At 39.6% G+C, this 22,370-nt stretch overlaps 1 protein-coding gene across 1 annotated transcript in view; it reads left to right on the top strand.

Annotated features, from left to right (window-relative positions):
* Nucleotides 1-22,370, top strand: part of COL24A1 (collagen type XXIV alpha 1 chain) — a 215,866-nt gene that overhangs the window by 129,966 nt on the left and 63,530 nt on the right. The window contains exons 23-28 of the mRNA XM_075182027.1: nucleotides 3,185-3,238; nucleotides 7,896-7,940; nucleotides 13,013-13,066; nucleotides 16,507-16,560; nucleotides 20,751-20,804; nucleotides 21,564-21,617. Of these exons, the coding sequence (XP_075038128.1) occupies nucleotides 3,185-3,238; nucleotides 7,896-7,940; nucleotides 13,013-13,066; nucleotides 16,507-16,560; nucleotides 20,751-20,804; nucleotides 21,564-21,617 (315 nt within the window). The remainder of the gene's footprint in view (nucleotides 1-3,184; nucleotides 3,239-7,895; nucleotides 7,941-13,012; nucleotides 13,067-16,506; nucleotides 16,561-20,750; nucleotides 20,805-21,563; nucleotides 21,618-22,370) is intronic.

The raw sequence follows: 22,370 nt of genomic DNA, 5'->3' as shown, positions 1-22,370 counted from the left end.
ATACCTTTTACTTAGGAAACATTAAACGATATTCCGATCCAAAGTATTGGGCTCAACTAGTTAAATTGGTGAATTAACCCCTGTGATAAAGCAGTTACTGGTTTGCGCATGGAGAAAGCTTGTGTTAGTTGTCATGACACTACCGGTTGGACGTGCCATGTAAAGCTGACCGTAGCACAGACAAAAACAGACAGAGTAGTCCATACAAAGCATGAGGAGATATCACCTACAGATGTTCACATTATGGGAATCATGCATGGTATTTAGAGGTCACATTTACACTCCTTATTGCACAGTGAATTGCAGGGCCATCAGGAACAGTTTGAGGGCTATACCCACATTTCTAATTATTTCTCATGGTAAAACTTCCCTGTTTTTGTTCCCCAATATGAGCTGGACTTCCCATGTGGGTTTTGACTGCTTCTTTCATCTGGTGAGATGACCACATGTCTTTCCTGTCTGTAGGTTTCATAAATATAGACCTCCTAATTATTCAGGGGAATGCAAGATGGGATAGCATTTGAATATAGATCAAAGCAGTATCACCCAACATAGAAAACTTGAATTGTCTCTCCTCCTCTTTCTGGTAGATGATTAAAGTTCTGGCTTTGGCTTATCTCCAGCACCCAAAAAATCTAATGGGAGGACAGGCTGAAAGATGAAAGGTATCTCCTTCCTTGAATAAATACTATGATCCATATCAACATAATTTGTTGTTTTTGAAGTCTCCTGATGCTATTTACATGTAGAGTTGTAGCTGTTTTCCCTGTCCTTTGTGAAAAGCAATTAATATCTGCTGTCTGGTGGCCTAGCACGCTTTCTCCAGCTTGGTGGTACATCCCAGCTTTTCAGCCTGGTGCTGTAGTGCAAATCCTCTAGAGGATTACTGCTTGACATCACAATTCAATGGTTTTGTCTGTATGATTTGATGCATTTGTGTTATCCAGTTTGAGATCACAGTTATTTCCATTGCCCAATGTCAAGGTCCCCAGATGTTTACTTTGTTTAATATGAAAGAGCATATGTTTTCTTTGCCGGAATTATCTTGCAGGCTGCAGTCAGGAGTTGGTTTTATCTAGATTGTTCAGCTGTCTTGTTTGACTTTGGTGGGATTTAGCCATCTCTAGTACCTGGGATCAACTTGCATGTCTTTTCTACCTGACGTGAAGCCCATTACTTTGTCCAGTCTTTTGCAAGCTCTTGCCTTTGCCTCTTTAAATTAATGCCCAGGTTCACGTTTCTCCTGCCTGGTGCGGTTCCCCACTGGTATCTCTATGCTGCTATGTAAATGGTCGACGCAACATATTTAATTAATGTGATCCTCCTTATTATTTTAGCAGTGCATGATTGCTGTTCTTGATTTCTAGACTGGAACTTTCTAAAAAGTAGGACCTGACACACAATAAAACCCAACTGTGGAACCTCAGAAATAAAACAATAATGAAATCCAACAATAAAGACACATGGATAGACTACATGCCCAGTAGCCTTCAGGACATTTTAAGTCTTGTCTGGAGAAACAGTAGAGAGAAAAGCGTTGCCACTACTGATTGACTTGTTTCCTCTACACAAACCAATCTACTTGCAGTTATGTGCAGAAGTCTTTTAAGAAATGCAACAAACACTTTTTTTCAGTGCAAGAACATTTTATGTATTGATGTCCATTACCAGAACCTTGTTGTGGCATCACCGACAAATGCAATATTTAGGACTGCGAACTCCAAACATTATCCTGATTTCAAAAGCAATTGCAACCTATGAACACATTTACCAGTAAGCATGCCTGGCTGAACCCCAGAGGTAGTGGGAGATCAGCTGCACAAGTAGAAATAGTTCTTTCCCAAATTTGATCTCTTCCATTTTTTCAGTCTCTAAAAGGAATGTGAATACTTAGTAGGGCTTAATCTGACCTCTTGGAGAGACGCGTGTGGCCTACTGTTAGTTGCCCACCTCTGGTTTAGATGCACTGTTCCTTTCAACTTCACTGTACTGACCTTTCATTTTTGCACAATATGATTTACACTACTAATTTCCCAATTCTCACACTTACTGACATAGAAGCTTAAATACTGCACACTGGGACATTACTAAGTTTAAAAAAGACCAAGGTCCCGACCCCAGCATAAAGCTTACCAGGTGACTCCTACCAGCCATCCGGTCTAAACATACTGTACTAGTGACATTTCTGTTTGCTATAGCAATGCTGGTGCTCAATGCACTTTGTAGTTTAAGCAAATCAAATAAATGGCTATAAATAAATAAATGAAAGGAAATAAAACACATGTTTAATAAAGGCTGGAGAGTCAGGTCCAGGGCTGCTTCAAAATGCCACTATTATGTGTCAAAACATAAAAAGTCAGAGAGTAAACCATTTCTGTTTAAATGAACATGAAATTACGAACATTGGCATTTCTATAGATTACTTAAAGGGGTTTGCCTCGCCTTGACCATTGACATCAGCGTCCCTGCCAAAGAAGATGGCGTATGATTGGATGAGACAGTGGCCTGATCAGCTTACTACCAATCACGTGCTGCCCTCTTTGGCTAGAAATGCCCAGTGCTCTAATATCTACAAGAAAATGGTGTCAAATTATGAAATCAGCTGCTGGCGGTCCAGCCCCTTTAATGGACCACTTAACCTCAAATACAAGTTGCCTTATATCAAAGAGCTACTGATATTTTCAAATATATATGTTCCCCATACTGTAATATAACATAAGATGTTTTACATTGTATTTGCATTTTCTGTACACTATTCTACTCTGTCATCTGCCATTTTTGGAAAAAGATTGACTGCAGTGGAATTACTGACAGGAAGTTAGCTGTGTGTACAAAAAATTCTCCCCCCAGGATCACAACTTTATGTAAAAAAATCTTCAGCACTAGTTCCAGACATATTTATATTTGTGGAAGTTATTATCAGTTTTTTTTATGTAAACCAACTTATATTTTATGTTTAGATTTTAAGTTTAGATGTCCCTTAATGTTCTGTGACTTAATAACTAGAATTATTACATTTTATAAAATGTTTTTATCGAAAATATTGACATATAAAGTCTTCCTTGAGGGGGTGCAAAGTGTTACTTATATTATATATTAAAACCCTGTACTGAAATGTCACTGTGTCTAAGGTATTTAATTCATTAAAGAAAAATATATCTCTTCCTCTCTAATTTGTTGGCAGGGAAGACTGGGGCGTAAAGGATATGCAGGAGAACAAGGGCTGGAAGGCTTAAAGGTAATTGTATTTATCTGAAATAAATAAAGGGCAGTTTTGTCCTTTATAATGTTGTGGAGTTGGAAATACCACAGATTACTCATGATAACTTCACCATCTGGGGCACAAAATGCTCCTCTCCTCCTCACACCTCCTCCGTGCCATTTCTTGGCTACTATGACAATAGAACTTTATAATAACCCCATGTTTGGGAGAAATTAACATCCTTTGTTAATTAACATTTAACATATTTAATTTGTTGTAAAAGAAAATGTGTAGGTGTTGTCCATAACAACCAATCAGATTCTAGCTATCATTTTCTAGAATGTACCAGATAAATGACAGCTAGAATCTGATTGGTCGCTATGGGCAACACCTCCACTTTTCCTTTTTTAGAAGGTTTGATAAATCTACACCATAAGGTTATTTAACCAGCCCTCTTTTATCTACCATTTGTTCAACGCATTAAATTATTGTCAGGGTAAAAAATAGAAAGGCTGGGATCATCATTAGTTATCCAGCTGTTTCTGAATCTTCCACTGTGCTAATCCATCCACCTCATGCAATAGTGAGTTTTCATAGGTATTCAGTGGTTATTAAATATATTCACCTCCTTTCGCATTTTTTTTACATTATATTTTCTTATATAAATCCATTTCATGGATTTCATTGTGAATTCTTATCAACGATCAAATACTATGTAATGTCCAAACAAAGCTCTTTCTTCATTTCAAATAAAAAAACACACCGTAATTAATTGCGTAAGTATTTACCGCCATTGCTGAGATTCAACTAAATAAATCTTGGAGCAGTTAGTTGTCTTCCATTGTATCATAATTCATTGATTGGAGGCAACATGTGTACAAATAAAATATACACAAGAAGTCCCACAGTTCTAATGCCACACCAGAGATTCATCATGAAGATCAGAGAATAGTCAAATCAAATGTGAGAAAAAGTTATTAAAAAGCACCAATTAGTGGAAGGATATAAGGATATCTGAAATGGTTTTTAATATCCTCTAGAACACTGTCAAGTAAATCATAAAGAAATGGGGGGAATTTGTTAAGAACAGGCTGTTCTTTGAGAATCAGTGCAAGAAAGGCACCTGATAAGGAGGCCCAAAGAGGCCTATGGTAAAAGTTACAGATTACCATGGCAGAGATCGGAGCAACTGTCCATTGGACAACAATAGCCCGGGCACATCACAAATTTGAACATTATGGGAGGATGAGAAGAAATAAATCTGCATGAAATCTTGCCTACAGCTTGCCAGAAAGCACATGGTATACCCATAAAAGTGGAGGCTGATTTTATGGTCTAATGAGACAAACATTGAACTTTCTGGCCCCCACCAATGGTGTAAAGTTTGGCACAAGTCTAGCAATGCCCATCACCCCAAGGACACTGCCCCAACCGAGAAGCAGGGTGATGGACTCATAATCCTAATGGGATCCACCTCTGCTGCAAGGACCGAAACACTTGTCAAAATAGAATGAAAAATGGATGGAGCAAAATATAGAATAATCAAGGAGGAAAACCTGCTGCAGATTGCAAAGGCCTAGCATCTGGTAGACTATTTATATTGTAGCAGGGCAATGACACAAACCATACAACCAAAGCCACAATGAGGTGTCTTAATTACAAAGAAAAACTATCTACTAGGTTGCCCATTCAAATCACAGACCTTAATTTCATTGAAAATCTGTAATGATTTGAAAATTGCTTTTCACTAACGGTCCCCATTCAACCAGATGGAACTCGAGCAATAATGCAAAGATGGGTGAAAAATGCAGTGTCCAAGGGGTATATTTAATAAACTGCAGATTTAAAAAAGTGAAGATGTTAACTATAGCAGCCAATCAGATTCTAGCTGTTATTTTGTAGAATGTACTAAATAAATGATAGATAATGAATCTAATTGGTTGCTATAGGCAACATCTCCACTTTTTCAAACCCATAGTTTAGCAAATATACCCCCAAATGTGCAAAGCTGGTAGAGACTTAACCCGGTATTAAAAGAAGGGGCCAAATACTTATGTAAGAAATTATTGACTCTTTTTTATTTGTTATTATTTAAGAATAAGATTTGGGGGAGGGTGTATCAAAGTCAATTTAAAATGTGTCATTTTGTGTGGTTTTCAAATTGTGTAATTTATCAAATAAAAAGCCTCACATCAAGCGCCATTTTTTTCAAACTGGCAAATGGCAAGTTTTGTGACCTAGAATCCGTACAAATGATTTGTGTCAAGCCGCGGTTTGGATCACCGCACAAGAAGCCAAAGATTTTTTTAGATGTGGTCCTCATTGGTGAGATTGATCAAGTTGCATTCGTTTTGCACTCTAAAAAATAATTTTCTTTGAAAACTGTATCAGATTTGATGGGGGTTGTAAAAGGTGTAAGAATTCTGGAATAAATCCATTTTCGTCCCATGACGGAAGCATGAAATGTGAGCAATGCAATATGAATGCTTTCCATAGCCACTGTACATTTCTACATTACATACCATGAGTGCCATAAAGCAGCTCAGATAAATTGTATCACAGAATGTGTCAGGTAAAGTGCATGGACAACACAAGTGCTGGTTGATCATTTGTTTCTAACACTCTCCTTCTTTTAAAGTCAAGTCCAAAAATCCATGAAATGCATAATGCAATTAGTTATTAAAAATATATTGAAATTAACCATGGAGATTATGGTTAATAGAATTAACCACTGCAGTGTTGTTTTTAATTTACAATTAATTGTATACCTTTCAATTGAAATGCAACATGTTATATATGTTTTTTTACACTTAGATAAGTGCTCTATCACAGACATTTATTTAAATATTTACTACATATTCTCGGAGGATGTTTAGCACAAAAATTATTTCAGAATATTTGTGACTTTCTCTTTTGTTTGGAGATTCAGCATTAATATTTCTTGAATGCTCAAAATGTAACATTTACACACTCCCTACTTGTGCAGACAAGAAGCCCTGCTGGGGTTACATTGTTACACCACCACTATAGGCTCAAACTGTACAGGTGAACATGCAAAGTGGTGCAGCAGGCGTGGTGCGGCGTGAGAGGAAGGCCACGGTCATCGCTGCATCGCGGGAATAGATGGTTGAGAGGAAGGTAGAAGGAGGTTGCAGTAGTCCAGGCGGAGAAAACGAGAGAGCGGTTAAGAGTTTTGGTAACATCCAGTGAGAAAGGGGGATTCTGGCATTGTTTCGAAGGAGGAGAGACAAGACAGTGCATGGGACTGGATGTGTGGATTAAAGCTAAGTGCAGAGTCAAGGATGACACAAGGCTTCTGCATGTGGGACTGGGAAGAGTGTAAAATTATCAATAGTGAGGGAGAGTGGGGGGTAGTGAAATGGGGACAAGGGAAGACAATAAGTTGATTTGTGGACCTGTCATGCTTTAGTCTGGGACATGTGATTGGAGATAGCAGAGAGGCAGTTGGGCACAGGGTAGAGGAGGACGATTTGGATGTTGTCTGTATAGAGGTGGTTGTGGCGGCAGTAGGAGCATATTCATGCACTAAGAGAAGAAGTACAAAGAGAGTAAAGCATAGAGCTAAGAACAGGGCCGTCTTCAGGGATCCCAACTGATAGATTTATTGGAGGGCAGGATGTGCCAAAAATAGAAACATTAAGGGATCATTCAGCATGTTTGGAGGTGAACCAGAGAGAACAGCGTTATGAATGCCAAGGAAGTGAAGGGTGTGCAGGAGTAGAGTATGGACAACTGTACTGAAAGCACCAGTGGATGAGAAGGGAGAAGTGTGACCTGTCGAGCTGTAAGTAGATTGTTGGTCACTTTAGCGGGGGCCACCGTCTCTGGGGAATATACAGGACAGAAGTCTGGTTGCAGGGGGTTGAGGAGGAAGTGAGAGCAGAGATAGGGGAAAGACAGCTGTACATTAGCTGCTCAGTTTTGAAGCTAAGCAGTAGTTGGAGACAGAGGTAGAGTACAGAAATGGTTCTCGATGATAGGAGAGATTAGGGAACTTTTGAATGCAGAAGGGAAAGTGCCAGTGGGAAGGGAAAGTGGTGAGCTAGATGTGGGCAAGTATTGGGTAGGATTGAACATTGGCTTTCAGCGGCACTACAATATTTATCATTATTGGCCGAGGGGCTTGGAACCAGGCGGTTTACCTGGCTGAAGATGACCATAATTTGGTGTGAGAGTTCCATGAATGGCTCACATACCAACCTGGGATGCAGATTTCAGCCAGGTACGCCTCGCTGCTGCCGAGTCCTGAGGCCAATAAATATTGCAATGTGTTTGGGGTTTTCATCGTCTTTAAGTATCTCCCCTTCTATACATACTCCACTGGTATGGTATACATTTGTAAATGATATCATTATAGCAGTAATCCATACAGTGTAGGTGCTTTAGGTTACTGTGATCTTAGAGATACACTTGAGAGGTATTCCATGCTGCAACAAATAAGAGTAGATCCAAATAGGATGTTTTGCATGTTACGATTTTTGCCTTTCTACAAAGTCAAAGCTGTGGCTTAAAATACAGATACATAAGAATAATGGAGCATTGGGGAAAGTAAGGAGCTGAGGTAGACTGTGGAAAATTTAGGTAGCAAGATGAGCAGTCATCTTTCTATATACTGTATGTATACACATATCACTATATTATACACAACATACTCTTTCTTTTTTTTCACCAGGGCGAAGTTGGAGATGTAGGAAGCATCGGAAAAGCTGGTGAATTAGTAAGTTCTACTTAAAAGTTATATTTTTCTGTTCCTTTCTAATAATCTGTGGATTAGTCATAGGATGTAGCAGTACTGAGAGCAATGAGAATTATATGCTTGGAGTGGGAAACATTCCACTGGATTTAGCAAGATTCTGAAAAGACTCAGAGCCGGTTCCCATGCTTGTAGATGATCCCACCAAGCGCATGATATAAAGTTACAGGTCATACTAGCAAAACGGGAAATGTGTTTCGTATAGTTATGCTGGTGTTGATGTCAAACAGCAGTTTGGGAATATCAAATAGGTTGCTCTGCATCCAAGAAGGCCATTATTTGACAGTAAAAAGGACACTGTTTCTAATAACATCTCAGTGGAATTATGCAGGAACTGTCCAGGAGGATGTAAAAAAAAAGTTGGTGCTAAAGTACAGAACTGGCAGCTATATTGGCCTTAATATCAGCAAATTAAATTTAGGTATGAGGACTAAAACAGAGGACATACCTGAAACCTTACCGCCTACCCGTACATGCCCCATCTTGGTGGAAGTAGATGCTGCCTCTCAGTGGTGGTGCCACCGCCAGGGAGACGTGGCCATCCTACGGTGGGGACATGCCTTGACCTATACAGATGCAAGATCATTCTCCAGTCTTGTGTTGCGCTCTCCTTCCTGTTCTTGTAGTTTTGACTAGCTGGTTCAGGATCAGCACGGTGGCTCAGTGGTTAGCACTTCTGCCTCACAGCACTCCGGGTGCTCCAGTTTCCTCCCACACTCCAAAAACATACTAGTAGGTTAATTGACTGCTATTAAATTGACCCTACTCTGTCTCTCACTCTGTTTATATGTTAGAAAATTTAGACTGTAAGCTCCAACGGGGCAGGGACTGATGTGAGTGAGTTCTCTGTACAGCGTTGCAGAATTAGTGGCGCTAAATAAATGGCTGATGATGATGATGATGATGAAAGCTCTGTTGCTGCTTGGCCAGTTCCTTCATTCTGCCCTGTATCCTGGATTATTGCACTGACCACACCACCCTTGTTACAGTTCCACTCTAAAGGCAACTACTTTCCTTGTTCAGCTACTGTATATTTACTCACTAAATATTGTACTAGTTTTCCCGGTTTGCCTTGTTGGCCACAGATCTGGTAGTAATCAACAGCAATTAACAATAATAGTTTGCATAGAACACACATAACGAGGCAGCAACATAAGAAGGTTTTCAGTGTGTACAAGAACATAAACAATCATTGGGGAAAAGACAGACGGACAAGGGAGAGAGAAGGGTGGATTAAGAGGGGTAGAAAGGTGCTCAAAAAGATAAAAAGTGAAGGATATCTCACATCGTTAACAAAGGTGGAGCTCCAGGAAGTGGTTAATAGGGCCATAGGAGAACGGTACCATTTACGAAGGCCAATGCAAAGGGAGCACTACAATGTCCTCTCAGAAGCTACGCTATCAGCGTGGAGGATGTGGGGGAAGCAATCTTGTACAAAATTCGTCTGTTTCTTTAAATTCCAACCAACTGAACCAAGTAGCAGTAAACTCATAGCCAGTGTTTCTCCACCATAAATATCTATGCTGTTTTGTTAGAGGGTCAGATTGCCCTTCTTACCCTTAGATAAGCTCTTTATTATGATGTCTTCTAAAACCACAGCTGCTGTAAAATACTTCAATATATGTGACAGCATTTTGACCATAGAACAGATTATATAATTATAATATAATATATCAGTGCTTGATAATTGGGCAAAGGGGGAACCATTTTTCTGACTGACGCACATGAAAGAATGACAGCCTATCATTTTCATGCTGTTTTTAAAGAACATATTTCCTGTGCAGTATTTTAGGAATGTTACAGTTGTCATGGAAGCTTTGATCAGAAGATAATTATGGAAAATATTTAAACATTTAAATATTTTTTACACAGTTCTGAAGGGTTACTATTACGCCATTCCTTGTAATGAGGGATGCTTAAGGTGAGAAGATTAGTAGTGTTTCAACATGTTCAATACTAAACATCTAGTGGTCCATATACTGGTATATATTTCACTGTTGCGTGCAAAGTGAATTGTCAGGTATGTTTTAGAATAATTCTCTCACATTTTTTTAGTTACATTTTCTCACCATAGTTGTACAACAATATTCCCATTTATATGGACCTTATAATTACAATGGGGGGAGGTTTATTGAATCTTCTTAAAATATAAACGTGGAGATGTTGCTCATACCAACCTATCTATCATTAATATAGTACATTCTAGAAAATTATAGGTAGAATATGATTGGATGCTGTGTGCAACACCTGCACTTTTCCTTTTTTTGAAGGTTTGATAAATCTGCCCCCCAGGAACCATGTTGCCCAGAGTCAACATCAGTTTACCCCCCACTCCCCAAACCTCTTATTAGAAAAAGTGGCGACACAGATTGTTGGTCATCATCTATTTATTTAGCACCACTAATTTCACAGCGCTGCACAGAGAACTCACTCACATCAGTCCCTGTCGCATTGGAGCTTACAATCTAAATCCCCTAACTTACACACACACAGACCAAGAGAGACTAAGGGCAATTTAATAGCAGCCAATTAACCTACTACTTTTGGAGCGTGGGAGGAAACCGGAGCACCTGGAGGAAGCCCACGCAAACACAGGAAGAACATACAAACTCCATACAGATAAGGCCATGGTCGGGAATTAAACTCATGACCCCAGTGCTGTGAGGCAGAAGTGCTAAGCACTGAGCCACTGTACTGCCCAGTAATGGGAGCATGGCCATCTGCAAGGGATTTGCTTAAAGGTTTAGCAGTGAATGGACTTCCTCCTGACACCCCTCCTCCGAGGCATTGTGTAAAGCAGATGCAGAAAAGTTAGTTACAGTAATATATATATCAAATCAGCACTGCCAAACATAACATGATGAAATAATGGTATATATAAAATCATGATTGACAATGCAGAGGTAATCAGCTAAATCTATATGCCATCATTACTATTTAATTTTATTATTACTTCTCGTTTTGTATTAGCATTTATTCATCTGTATTTCTTCCAAATAGTCAATTGGTTAAATGACAGCAGTGTAGTATAATCAATTTGCATGAACCATCGACTCCCTTTCGCTATAAACAAGTGTTTATAATTTGGTATAGCCAATAGTCTTGAAGGTGGGAGTGAGAGGAAGTAATGATTCAGGAGGACAGGAGGCAGGAGAGAGTGTGAAATGAGATGAGTTTGGTGATGTAAGGGGGAGAGGATTAGGGGCTTTTATGGAGTTTAAACTTAACTTTGTATGGCAAGAGGAGCTGACGTAGCAACTGGCGGAGGGGGTGGAGGCAGAAGCAGATCGACGGGAAAGAAAAATGAGGCAAACAGCAGTGTTGAGGATGGGTTGGAGCGGGGAGAGGCAGGCGGAAGGAAAACCAGATGAGGAGGTTGCGGCAGTCTTGGTGAGAGATTGACAAGTGAGTGGGCGAAGGTCTTCGTTGCGTCCAAGCCTGGAGATGTTTCGGAGGTGGAAGTGATATGATTTAGAGAGATTGAGTTTGGGGGTCGAAAAAGAGGGAGGAGTCAACTCATTGCAGATTTGCAGGACAGAGGAAAAGGTAATATTTTCAATGGATAGTGGGATGATAAGAGGTGTGGGAACTCTAGAGGATGGAAATACTATGAGTTCAGCTTTAGCCATGTTAAGTTTAAGGAAGTGTTGGGACATTCAAGAGGAAATAGCAGAAAGACAGCTGGAGATGCAATTTAGGGAGAGGTCAACGTAGGATGAAAATGAAATGGAAAGAAGACCATACATTCATCACTATATTGCTTCAAGTAGATGATATAGGTTTTGGCCATATCTTTTGCATGGTCAACAGACATCTACAGCAATTAGTGAGCTGGACAGCAGGAGGCAGCACCTGGATCAATGCTGTTATCTTTCAGTCTACCCAAGCTTTCTGTAGAGAACCCATCTCTCATCAGGTTCATCGAGAGATAGTGATGACAGAAGGACAAGCATCTCTCTGACCTTTCAAGAGCATCACTGTCCGTTTAAATCACTGAGCTGATTGATGAAGAACCTGATATCTCCGTCTTTCCCTTACCAGCTTGCGTACAACCATACATGAGGCATCAAGCTACAGTGTGTACTCAAGAACAGTGCCCTAGTGCTTAGAAGCTGCTGCATAATTGAATACAGAAATGCCGTTGATTGCAAAACATGCCGGCATAACGAATACGTCATTTAAGCAACTTGTTCTGTGGTTCTGATCCTGAGTCTCCAGTTTCTGGCAGATTGGTTTGGGTTATTCTCCAGAGACTTTGCAAATTAAGGGGGAAGTTGATTTGTGAATGTTCTTTTCTGTTTCTTCAATTGTACTGTATAATTGAAGTGCCAGTACAACCATTCCTTTTTTAAATATATTTGATTTGAATACAATTTGCAATAAATATATAGAGACATAAACCGTCTTTCAGAAACAGCCGAAAATAAGACAGTGCTGAATAAGAATGTGAGTGAGAACTCTTTGTATTTTTATAACTCAAAATATGTAAGTTAAGTTATTTGAAGTCTATTTGTGAATGAAAACAGATGACGGAAGCTGGGGTGAATTACTGGAGCTGTGACTCATTTGGATGCTGGATTCTTATATTACATGAGGACACGGAAGTCTCTGCTGTTGACTTGATGTTTTTTACAGCTCTAACTGGTTTATTTTGAAGGGGATGCTTTGTATTTTAGTTCATATAGGTCCTGATAAAAATCAGCCCCCTCTTACTGTCGTCCCTGGGTGGATGTCTAAAGTCAGAGTTTGACACTGAAAGTTACTGTAACACTCAGTTCATCAATCGCTCAACAACATTCATTCTCATTACAGTCAGAGCTGTGACTTATCATGGGAAAAAAGAATTATAGAATGTTAATTGGGGATCTAAATATGGAAATGTTTTAGACAAAATAAATCTGTGTTTTTTTGTTTTAGTAGTGAAAGTTGTACATTGTGAAATGTCCTTAATTGTGATGGATATTATTTTGACAGGACAATTTCCTGTAAAGTGTAATGTCTTCTGTTGAAAGGTAAATACAAAATTTGTTTTACAGGGACCTGAGGGGTTGCCAGGAGAGAACGGGCCACCTGGAGATCCTGGCGAGAAGGTATGTAGAAAGCCAAGTTATTCAGAAGAAAAAGTATTGGCGCAATCTATTTCTGAACTATTTATCCCAACAGGAAAGTAGAAACTAAGGGCTAAATTTACTAAACGAGGCTTTGAAAAAGTGGAGATGTTGCCTATGGCAACCTATCAGATTCTAGCTTTCATTTATTTAGTGCATTCTACAAAATGACAGCTAGAATCTGATTGGTTGCCATAGGTAACATCTCCTCTTTTTCAATCCCGCAGTTTAGTAAATATACCCCTAAGTATTAGCTGGAATGACAAAGTTTGTTCAGTTCCCAGTTCTGTAAAAGAATAAACCCACTTAATTTAAGCCCTGTACCTCACTATATTAGTGGAGCCGGGTTATACTCAGTTGTCCCCAAAACTGCTGGGACGCTGGCTAAACCTAGCACCCCATTGGGATTGGTTTAGAGACCTTATTGCATTCGTTAACCCCTGTTGGCTAACACTGTTATTGCCATAACACCCCACAGTATGGAGACTTGGGGGTAAATGTATTAATCTCCAGATTCTTGAACTCCCGCGAGTTCGGCGTCTTCAGCGCTTAAATTTAAAGCGGCGCTGCCTTGTAAAGGGAAGTTTCCGGAGATTAATACAATTACCCCTTGGTTAGGAAATAGCTTCTCTCCCCAGTGTACCAGGTGGTGCCAGGAAAGGCCTCTAGTCACTAGTTGTGCACTTTTATAGAGCGTATATAAGGCTTCTATCTTCTATAGAAAATAATTAAACTTAACATATTAAAGATGGTGATTTTAGATCTGCAAGTTTGGGTTACAATGTCTTAAGAGCTCAGTAAGTGGAAATAAGGGTGTTTTCAGTGGACATGAAGGTATAACCGTAATGCAATCTCTTTTAGCAGGTTTCTGTGTGAACACTTGCATCTCACTTTAGTAAGAAGGGCCTTCCATTTATTTTAGTAAGAGACTACCATAATTTTTTGTATCGTCTCTTATGTAAAATTTTGCTAACAAATTTGGCGTCTAGACAACATATTCTAAAACCTGCTCATTCAGACTAGTGCTGAAAATATATCAAAATCCAAAGGCTTCTGAACGTCTTACAGCGTACAAGAGAGGTTGTGATTGTTTACAAGCAGGTAGGTGCTGAAGTAAGGCAATTTAATATCAACGGTTATTAGTTCATTTTGCGGGCTAACCCTGTATAGTAGTTGATGGTCCTATGAAATGCAACATCTGGAAGAAGTTCTGCGATTCAACAAAGTGATAACATGAAACCTCACTGTATTAATTACGTTCTTCTGCAAATCCTGAAGGGAGGCCAATAATTTATTGTTAGTTCTGATATGTCTTATTCAGCTTCTGGCAGCAAATGTAGAAAATTCCTAAATAGCAGTAGAAAACTATTTTATCTTAATGTCATACAGTTAAGTGGATGTAGTTATGTAACGCATGGAAAAAATGATTCCCTTACTTACACAGCTATGGTATTCCTGATCAGATTGTAAGCTACAGTCAGTCTAGGTGAACGGCAGTTGACACAAATTTCGTAATGGCAAAATTACTTTTTATTTTCTTATTTTGACTAATATATAAAGTAAATAAGGCCTGTGTTAAAGCTTTTGAATTCTTCCTATTATTTCATCATCACATGAAAGAAAATGTTAATAAGACCAACACGATTTCTTATGACGCTTTAAATTTATTAGACAAAAACAACGCAAGGGTTGCCCCTCTGCAGTACAATATGGGCACCTCTGTTGCCATAAAGTTATATGGGCACTGCTAGCAGCTTATAGGGACACTTCTGCTGGTATAGTAATGTAAACACTGGGGTTATAATATGAAAAATATACCCCCTTTGCCCAGTCACATGGGGTCTGCTGGTATAATACGTCCACTCCGAGCACCCACTAGGCACCAAAATATAGTCATACCCACCATGATGTCTGCCCCAGAATGTACCAGTTACTGCAAGCAACGCTCTAAAAACATTGAGGGCTCAGTCCGGTAAGCATTATTTCAGCGTTTTTATATAGCGTACATGAGTCACGTATCTAAAATAATAAAGTCACATGCAAAGACCCAGTTGAATCGCTGCAAGATAGGGATCATTGATCCCAATTTCTTAGCATGATTAAACTTGTATGCTGTACATAAATACACAGCACGGGATAAAGTGCTGCAGAATCAGACAGGAATGATTTTCTAGCATTTTGGTTGGTGCTACATTGCAGTTAATGAAATTATTGCTTTTTCTAGCTGAACCCTTTTGAGTAAGCTCATTTAAAGTTGGACCTATATTAAGTCAAGTAACAAGAATAATACATTTATATAGAGACAAATAGCAGAGGCACGTGTATAGGTATATCATAGGGTGGACATGTGCTAAGAGAACTGTGCATCCAGTTGGGAAAAAGGTTGTCTGGATCTGGGATAATGCTAGAAGAAAAGAAATTAAGATGTTTTAAGTGTACAAGGAACAGGTAAACGAGGGACAGTGTGGTTTAAGGCAGCAGATAACTAGTTGACTTGGATACAAGTTGTGCATTGGTGCAAAAACACAGAGGTTGTGGAAGTGGAGTGGAATATTAAAGGATTATTGACAGCATTTATAGAATTATGTACTATATTTTAACAAAAGCTCTCAAGTATAAGTTTTTACACATTAATACTATCAGGAGTCCTCATTTTCAGTGATTTCTGTATCACATTCCAGAGTGACGGTAGGGTAAGCCCTTTGGCAACTCTCCCACAACGCTTTAGTGCTTTGGGTACTTTCAGAGAAATCAGTGAACAGCTTCAATCTAGGGGAACCAGTGATGAAGCTGTGAGGGCTGTGGGCAGCACGGTGGCTCAGTGGTTAGCACTTCTGCCCCAGAGCACTGGGGTCATGAGTTTGATTCCCGACCATGGTCTTATCTGTGTGGAATTTGTATGTTCTCCCCGTGTTTGCGTGGGTTTCCTCCGGGTACTAGTAGGTTAATTGGCTGCTATCAAATTGACCCTAGTCTGTGTGTGTGTATATATGTGTTGTATCTATGTTAGGGAATTTAGACTGTAAGCTCCAATGGGACAGGGACTGATGTGAGTGAGTTCTCTGTGCAGCACTGCGGAACTAGTGGCGCTATATAAATAAATGATGATGATGATGATGAGGGCTCTGTGGTGATAAAGTATGTCCAATTTTCGAAGGTATGAAATAGCACATTGGCTATACATATACGAAGTCAACTGTATTTTCTGTGAGGGGTCCACATGACAACCCAATGTAGTCCTCCCTCTTGCAATTAGCGTTGCAAGCAATAACATAGTTTTTTCCTAATCAGGAGAAATTACAAGTTCTGTGACGGTTCTCAGAAACCAACTATATTAATCTATAACTGCTGATTTTTTGTCATTAAAGTATGATTTTTTTTTCCACCTAATTTTTATTTCACTGTAATGGTATATTTTACAGGGAGAACGCGGCAAACCTGGTCCTGAAGGACCTTCTGGTGAAAAGGGGTCACTGGTATGTATAAAGCATAACAATAAACTTATCTAATATATAAATGTCTAGTGGCGTGTGTTAGTCTGTCTGTCTGTGTGTGTGTGTGTGTGTGTGTGTGGAAAAAATAAAACCAAGCTGCAGCGCCACCTGCTGGGCAGAGTTATACACTGACCTACTAAATTCTTAGTGTGTGTGGGGAAAAAAATTCAGAAAGGGCTGAAATTTGGTATACTAAGATGTTTTTAATTTGTTAATTTAATTTGTTAATTGTTAAAAGTGTTTATAAAGATTTTAAAAAAATATATATATATTTCTTGAAGGAGAAGTGACAGTTGGGAGTGGTTGGTGGTTGCCGGGGGTGACAGTGGGGAGTGGTTGGTGGTTGCCGGGGGTGACAGAGTGAGAGGAGTGTGATACTCAGGACCGCTGAGAGAGATCCCTGTGTCTGGATAGACATCTGGATAGATATGGCGATGAAAATGAAGGATTAGGTGATGCAGAAGAATGATGAGGTGGTGACATGTGGACAAAACCACGTTAAAAAAGGGCGCTTACGTCGGGAAGTAACGCTCTTCCCCTGAGGAGGCCTGGGCTATGGCCCAAATGCATGACAAGAACCTTTTTAACACCTTAAGTAGCTTGATTTGACTAGAATGCATGAGTATCATGCACGGGTTAACTTGTATTTATATATAAAGGATATAAAAATTGCAATCCTTTCCTTCTGTGCATCACAGCATATTAAATGTTGCATGAATAGTTTATCTATGTTTCTTTTTTAAGATTATATTTATGCAATTTGGTTCACCACCAGTAGTTCACAATTATAGCAAAACAGATATGATTATGAATAGTCGGAGGTTCAATAAATAATTGTTAGCTATGTAATTGGAAATCTCTGAATGAGAGGACTATGGACCTGATTCATTAAGGAAAGTTTTCTGGACAAAACCATATTACAATGCATGGGGTGCAAATTAGATTATTATTATTATTATGCTCATAAGGAAAATACTGGCACTTTTTTCATGCAATTTCAACTTTAATTTTTGCTCGCAGCTCTGAGAGTCATACCGTCTTTTTGTTATCTTATGCATAGAGAGGGCAGAGCTCCCTATGTATAACCAGGTTATTCCAGGAATAAAGTGTATGTGGGTCGGTGATTTCTATTTGCCGGCACAGTAAGACTTTCCTCTAGTCTTCAAACCTTCAAGCGTTCTCTGAAAACCCACCTCTTCAGACAAGGTTATGATATTCCTCAACCACCATCTTAATTTCCCTAGATTACCCTATTACCACCCTCTACACTGCTAACACAAGACAACAACCCTCTAACCAACATTGCAACACACACAGCCCACTCAGTACTTTTACCTTTGCATTCTAGCTGGTCCAGTGTGCAATATGATGTAGCACGTGCCCTTGTGTTTCAAACTTCCATTGTCCCATAGATTGTAAATTTGCGAGCAGGGTTCTCTTACCTCTCTGTCTGTATGTATTACCCAGTATTGTCTTATTAATGTTTGTTCCCATTTGTAAAGCGCTACGGAATTTGCTGGCGCTATATAAATAAATGTTGTTGATGATGATGATGATGATTCGATGAAAAGATGCCCCTCAACTTTATCCAGTTATTTATGGCTGAAAGCTCTGTATGTCATACAGTTATGTTGTACCACGATGAGGCCACAAATAGACCCAAGTCCTTCAAGTTCAACAATTTCTATATTATTGACCTAAAGCACAGATAAAATCATATATTTTTTTACATTAAAAAACGGCATAATGATAAACGGCCATTAACATTGAAGAAAACACTAAGACTGGCCATGATCCATCTGAATTGTATCAGTTGTAAGAATGTGCTATGACCAAATAAACGGTACCCATCTTTGTTTGACCTTAGTTAATAAGACATCACAGGTAACACTATTTCCCAGGTGAATTCAAACTTCTCTATCAGCTATTTTTGCACCCAGCAAATTAATTGTATCACAATGGTTATATAGTAAATAAATGACAGCAACATCGGACTGATTTATAGTTCACAGTGATAACAGGATCTGACTCTTTAGAATTCTATGTGTGCTAAGACTAAGAGTTTACAGCATAATCTGATTTACTGTATATTTTTTTATTATTTTTTTATATTACATTTCAATGGAGTTGGTGAGGTGCGGTGAGAGATGTTAATAAAAGAAGTGAAGAAAATTGTGCCTTTAATACTTATGAGGAAGCAGCTTTTCCCTCTCCCCCTTCTTCCTGCACCGTAGTTTAATATTATATAATACATCTAGAATAAAAATACAAAGTACGAACCATGAGATAATATCATGGCAGTGTTCTGTAGCCCGATACGTTGTTAGTGTACTTAATGTACTGTGTGTAATGGAATGAACACATTTCCCCTGCCAGAGAACACTCATTGAGAAAGTGGTACCAGAAACATATGTAAAAATGGTCTTGTGGTTTCAATGGAACTTGCAGATTTTCCGACTTTCTGCTGAGCTTTTCAAGACTGGAGTTATTTTCCATCATTACAATTTATGGTTTAAACAGTTGCATTGACCACCAGGGTAACATTAACAGAACTTATTTCATGAAGATGTCATTTAACGTTTCTTTAAATTGCCGCAGGACATGTAGAGCTAGAAGAATTTGCAAGAGAGCAGATTTTGGATTGCTGTGACCAAGTTACTAGCATTTCCCAGGGTCCCTACAGACATGACCTACACATGGTTCACCACAAAAATATATATACACTTTGCACTTGGAACAATAATGTATGTTTCGTCTTACCACAAACTCTTAATATGACTGTCTAACTCAAGCTGTCTTCATCAAAATACAGCCTGCCTGCACCCAAACATAGTCTGTCTGCACCCACACACGACCACCTGTACCCAAACACAGACCGCCTGCACCCAAACATAGTCTGACTGCGCCCACACATGGCCACCTCTACCCAAACACAGTCCGCCTGCATCCAGACACAGTCCACCTGCACCCAAACACAGTCCGCATGTACCCAAACACAGTCCGCATGCATCCAAACAAAGTCTACCTGCACCCAAACACAGTCCGCCTGCAGACAGACACAGTCCGCCTGCAGACAGTCACAGTCCGCGTGCAGACAAATACAGTCCGCATGCACCCAAACACAGTCCGCATGCACCCAAACAAAGTCCACCTGCACCCAAACACAGTCCGCCTGCAGACAGACACAGTCCGCCTGCACCCAAACACAGTCCACCTGCACCCAAACACAGTCCCCCTGCAGACAAAGCACAGTCCCCCTGCAGACAAAGCACAGTCCCCCTGCAGACAAAGCACAGTCCTCCTGCAGACCAAGCACAGTCCTCCTGCAGACACAGTCTGCCTGCACCCAAACACAGTCCTCCTGCACCCAAACACAGTCCTCCTGCAGACAAAGCACAGTCCCCCTGCAGACACAGTCTGCCTGCACCCAAACACAGTCCTCCTGCACCCAAACACAGTCCTCCTGCAGACAAAGCACAGTCCCCCTGCAGACAAAGCACAGTCCCCCTGCAGACAAAGCACAGTCCCCCTGCAGACAAAGCACAGTCCTCCTGCAGGCAAAGCACAGTCCTCCTGCAGGCAAAGCACAGTCCTCCTGCAGACACAGTCTGCCTGCACCCAAACACAGTCCTCCTGCAGACAAAGCACAGTCCTCCTGCAGACAAGACAAAGTCCATCATTGGACACATTTATCTAAATAACCTAGCACATTGTTGCGATTGTCAGTAGTACTAACAAGGGACGATTGCTGCACAGTGGTTAGTACAACAGGATATTGTATCATTTATAAGTATATGTTTATGTTTTTGTAGCTTACCAGGAAATGAAAGGGGTTTTACAGTTTAATTTTTTTTACATTATTTATATTTCTTGCTAGCTGCCTTATGTCCCTTTTAGCCATGTACTTATGTTACCGGGGACAGTTGTTTATTTCCGATGCCCTAAGATCTGCCTGATGTTGAACAAAAAGCACAGACGAATACTAGAAAGAGAAAGCAATGCAACAAAGTTGCAAGAGGACGTGTACAAGTCTGCTAGTCACCTGAAAGTGAAAACCCACTTTAAATTATATACAATTGCATGTGATTTTTTTTTAAGCTAATCCTGATTTGCAGACATTTTTCCAGTTCTGTGAGCTTGCTATTAATTGTTATTTAATATTTTATTTTCAGGGTTATCCAGGACCCCCCGGCACACCAGGACCACTTGGTCCACCAGGATTAGCAGTAAGTCAGAAAGGAAACAGGCTAAAGAGGGACTCAAAGGACAACAATTTTATTTCACTGTATCAATAAGCAATGAGCTCTATTATTGGCAAAAATGGTTTTCGTTGGCTATGGGTCTCGTTATCACATCGCCTAATATATGAAAATGGGTACCACTGATACAAAAAGAAAATGCATTAATAATCCTTTATTCTGAATATAAGGCATTATTTAAATTCAATAATATTTAAAACTTTTTTCTATTTTATTCTATATTTTTCAATAGTGGAATGGAAGCCCATATTTGGGCTCTGTTCCACTGCGCATACGTGAGCCCACAAGTTGCACCACGCATGTGCACATCTGGAAGGACTGACCTGGTGAAGTACTAAGTTAACCTTTACCTCTACGATCCACATGTCACCAGGGCGCTGAGATTCGCTCAACTGCCTGAGAATTATTTTCATAAACGATGATTTTTTTTTTACAAATACGTTAAGTGTGGATAAGAAAAAAAATCAGACTTATGGCCATGATGGGGCTCTCAGTTATAATTAGGCTCCAAAGCCCTAGAAGAATATTAGCTCCATTAGTTAAAATGCAGACATATTCTGTAAGGCTCCACACTAAGTTCTCCTAGATCATTATATGCATATTATTACCTGTATTGATGTAATTACTATAATATGTGGGGAGAGTGGTGATGCTATATAACAATACAATATCATAGTATTACTACTGGGTGTGAAAATAAGTCAACATTCTTTTTTCTTACTTCAGGGTCCTGCCGGGCAAAGAGGACTACCAGGCATACAAGGTGTAAAGGGTCAACGAGTAAGTATACATATATATATATATATATATATATATATATATATATATATAATGTCATCATTTATTACTTAGAGTGGGGGGGTTTTCCCCTGTGCTTAATGATGTTACCAGCTCCTAATGAATTGTGGGGCTGAATCTTGGAAATAGGCACAGCTCTCTAGCTCTTTTCACAGAATGCTATGGATGGGAAGGATATAACTGATATGACATCCAATTTGATTGGCTTACAGTCCTGTCCAATCAGGTGCCTCAGTAATTACACACCTCCAGACTAGGCACATCTGAATTACGCACCTAGACCTAGCTGCCGCCAAGTAGAGCTCTTTCCATCTCCTGCAGCAAATGGATTAGATAATTGCAGGTGTTTAGGGGTGGGGGGCACTTGTGAAAGTGCTGAAGGGGGGAGGTGCATTATTGAAGTGGGGTGGTTCAAAACTGCAAAACCCCTGTAATTAATTTCATTGGCACCTATTTCTATGCTGTTACTTTGATTGTCTTGTTGTGGACAACAGTCTTTCTTCACAATCTTCTTTTTCAGATGTCTATTACTATAACTAAACATGATTAGGACACAGATGTAAACTATTTGTAGGCAGCAAACAGAGCTAATGGTGGCCTGTTTGTCAGACGTAATAGAACTGCTGATGTATTTGTTATTGAAAATGTTCTGAGAAGAGTTAAAGAAAGAAATGCTAATTAGACACAGAGTGCACGCTAATTAAATGACCTCTGAAGCTACACAAATGGAATGCT

Source organism: Mixophyes fleayi, chromosome 8 (assembly GCF_038048845.1).
Source record: "Mixophyes fleayi isolate aMixFle1 chromosome 8, aMixFle1.hap1, whole genome shotgun sequence".
NCBI lineage: Eukaryota > Metazoa > Chordata > Amphibia > Anura > Limnodynastidae > Mixophyes > Mixophyes fleayi.
Note: the sequence above shows the minus strand (reverse complement) of the source record. Positions and strands in the feature narration are given on the sequence as shown.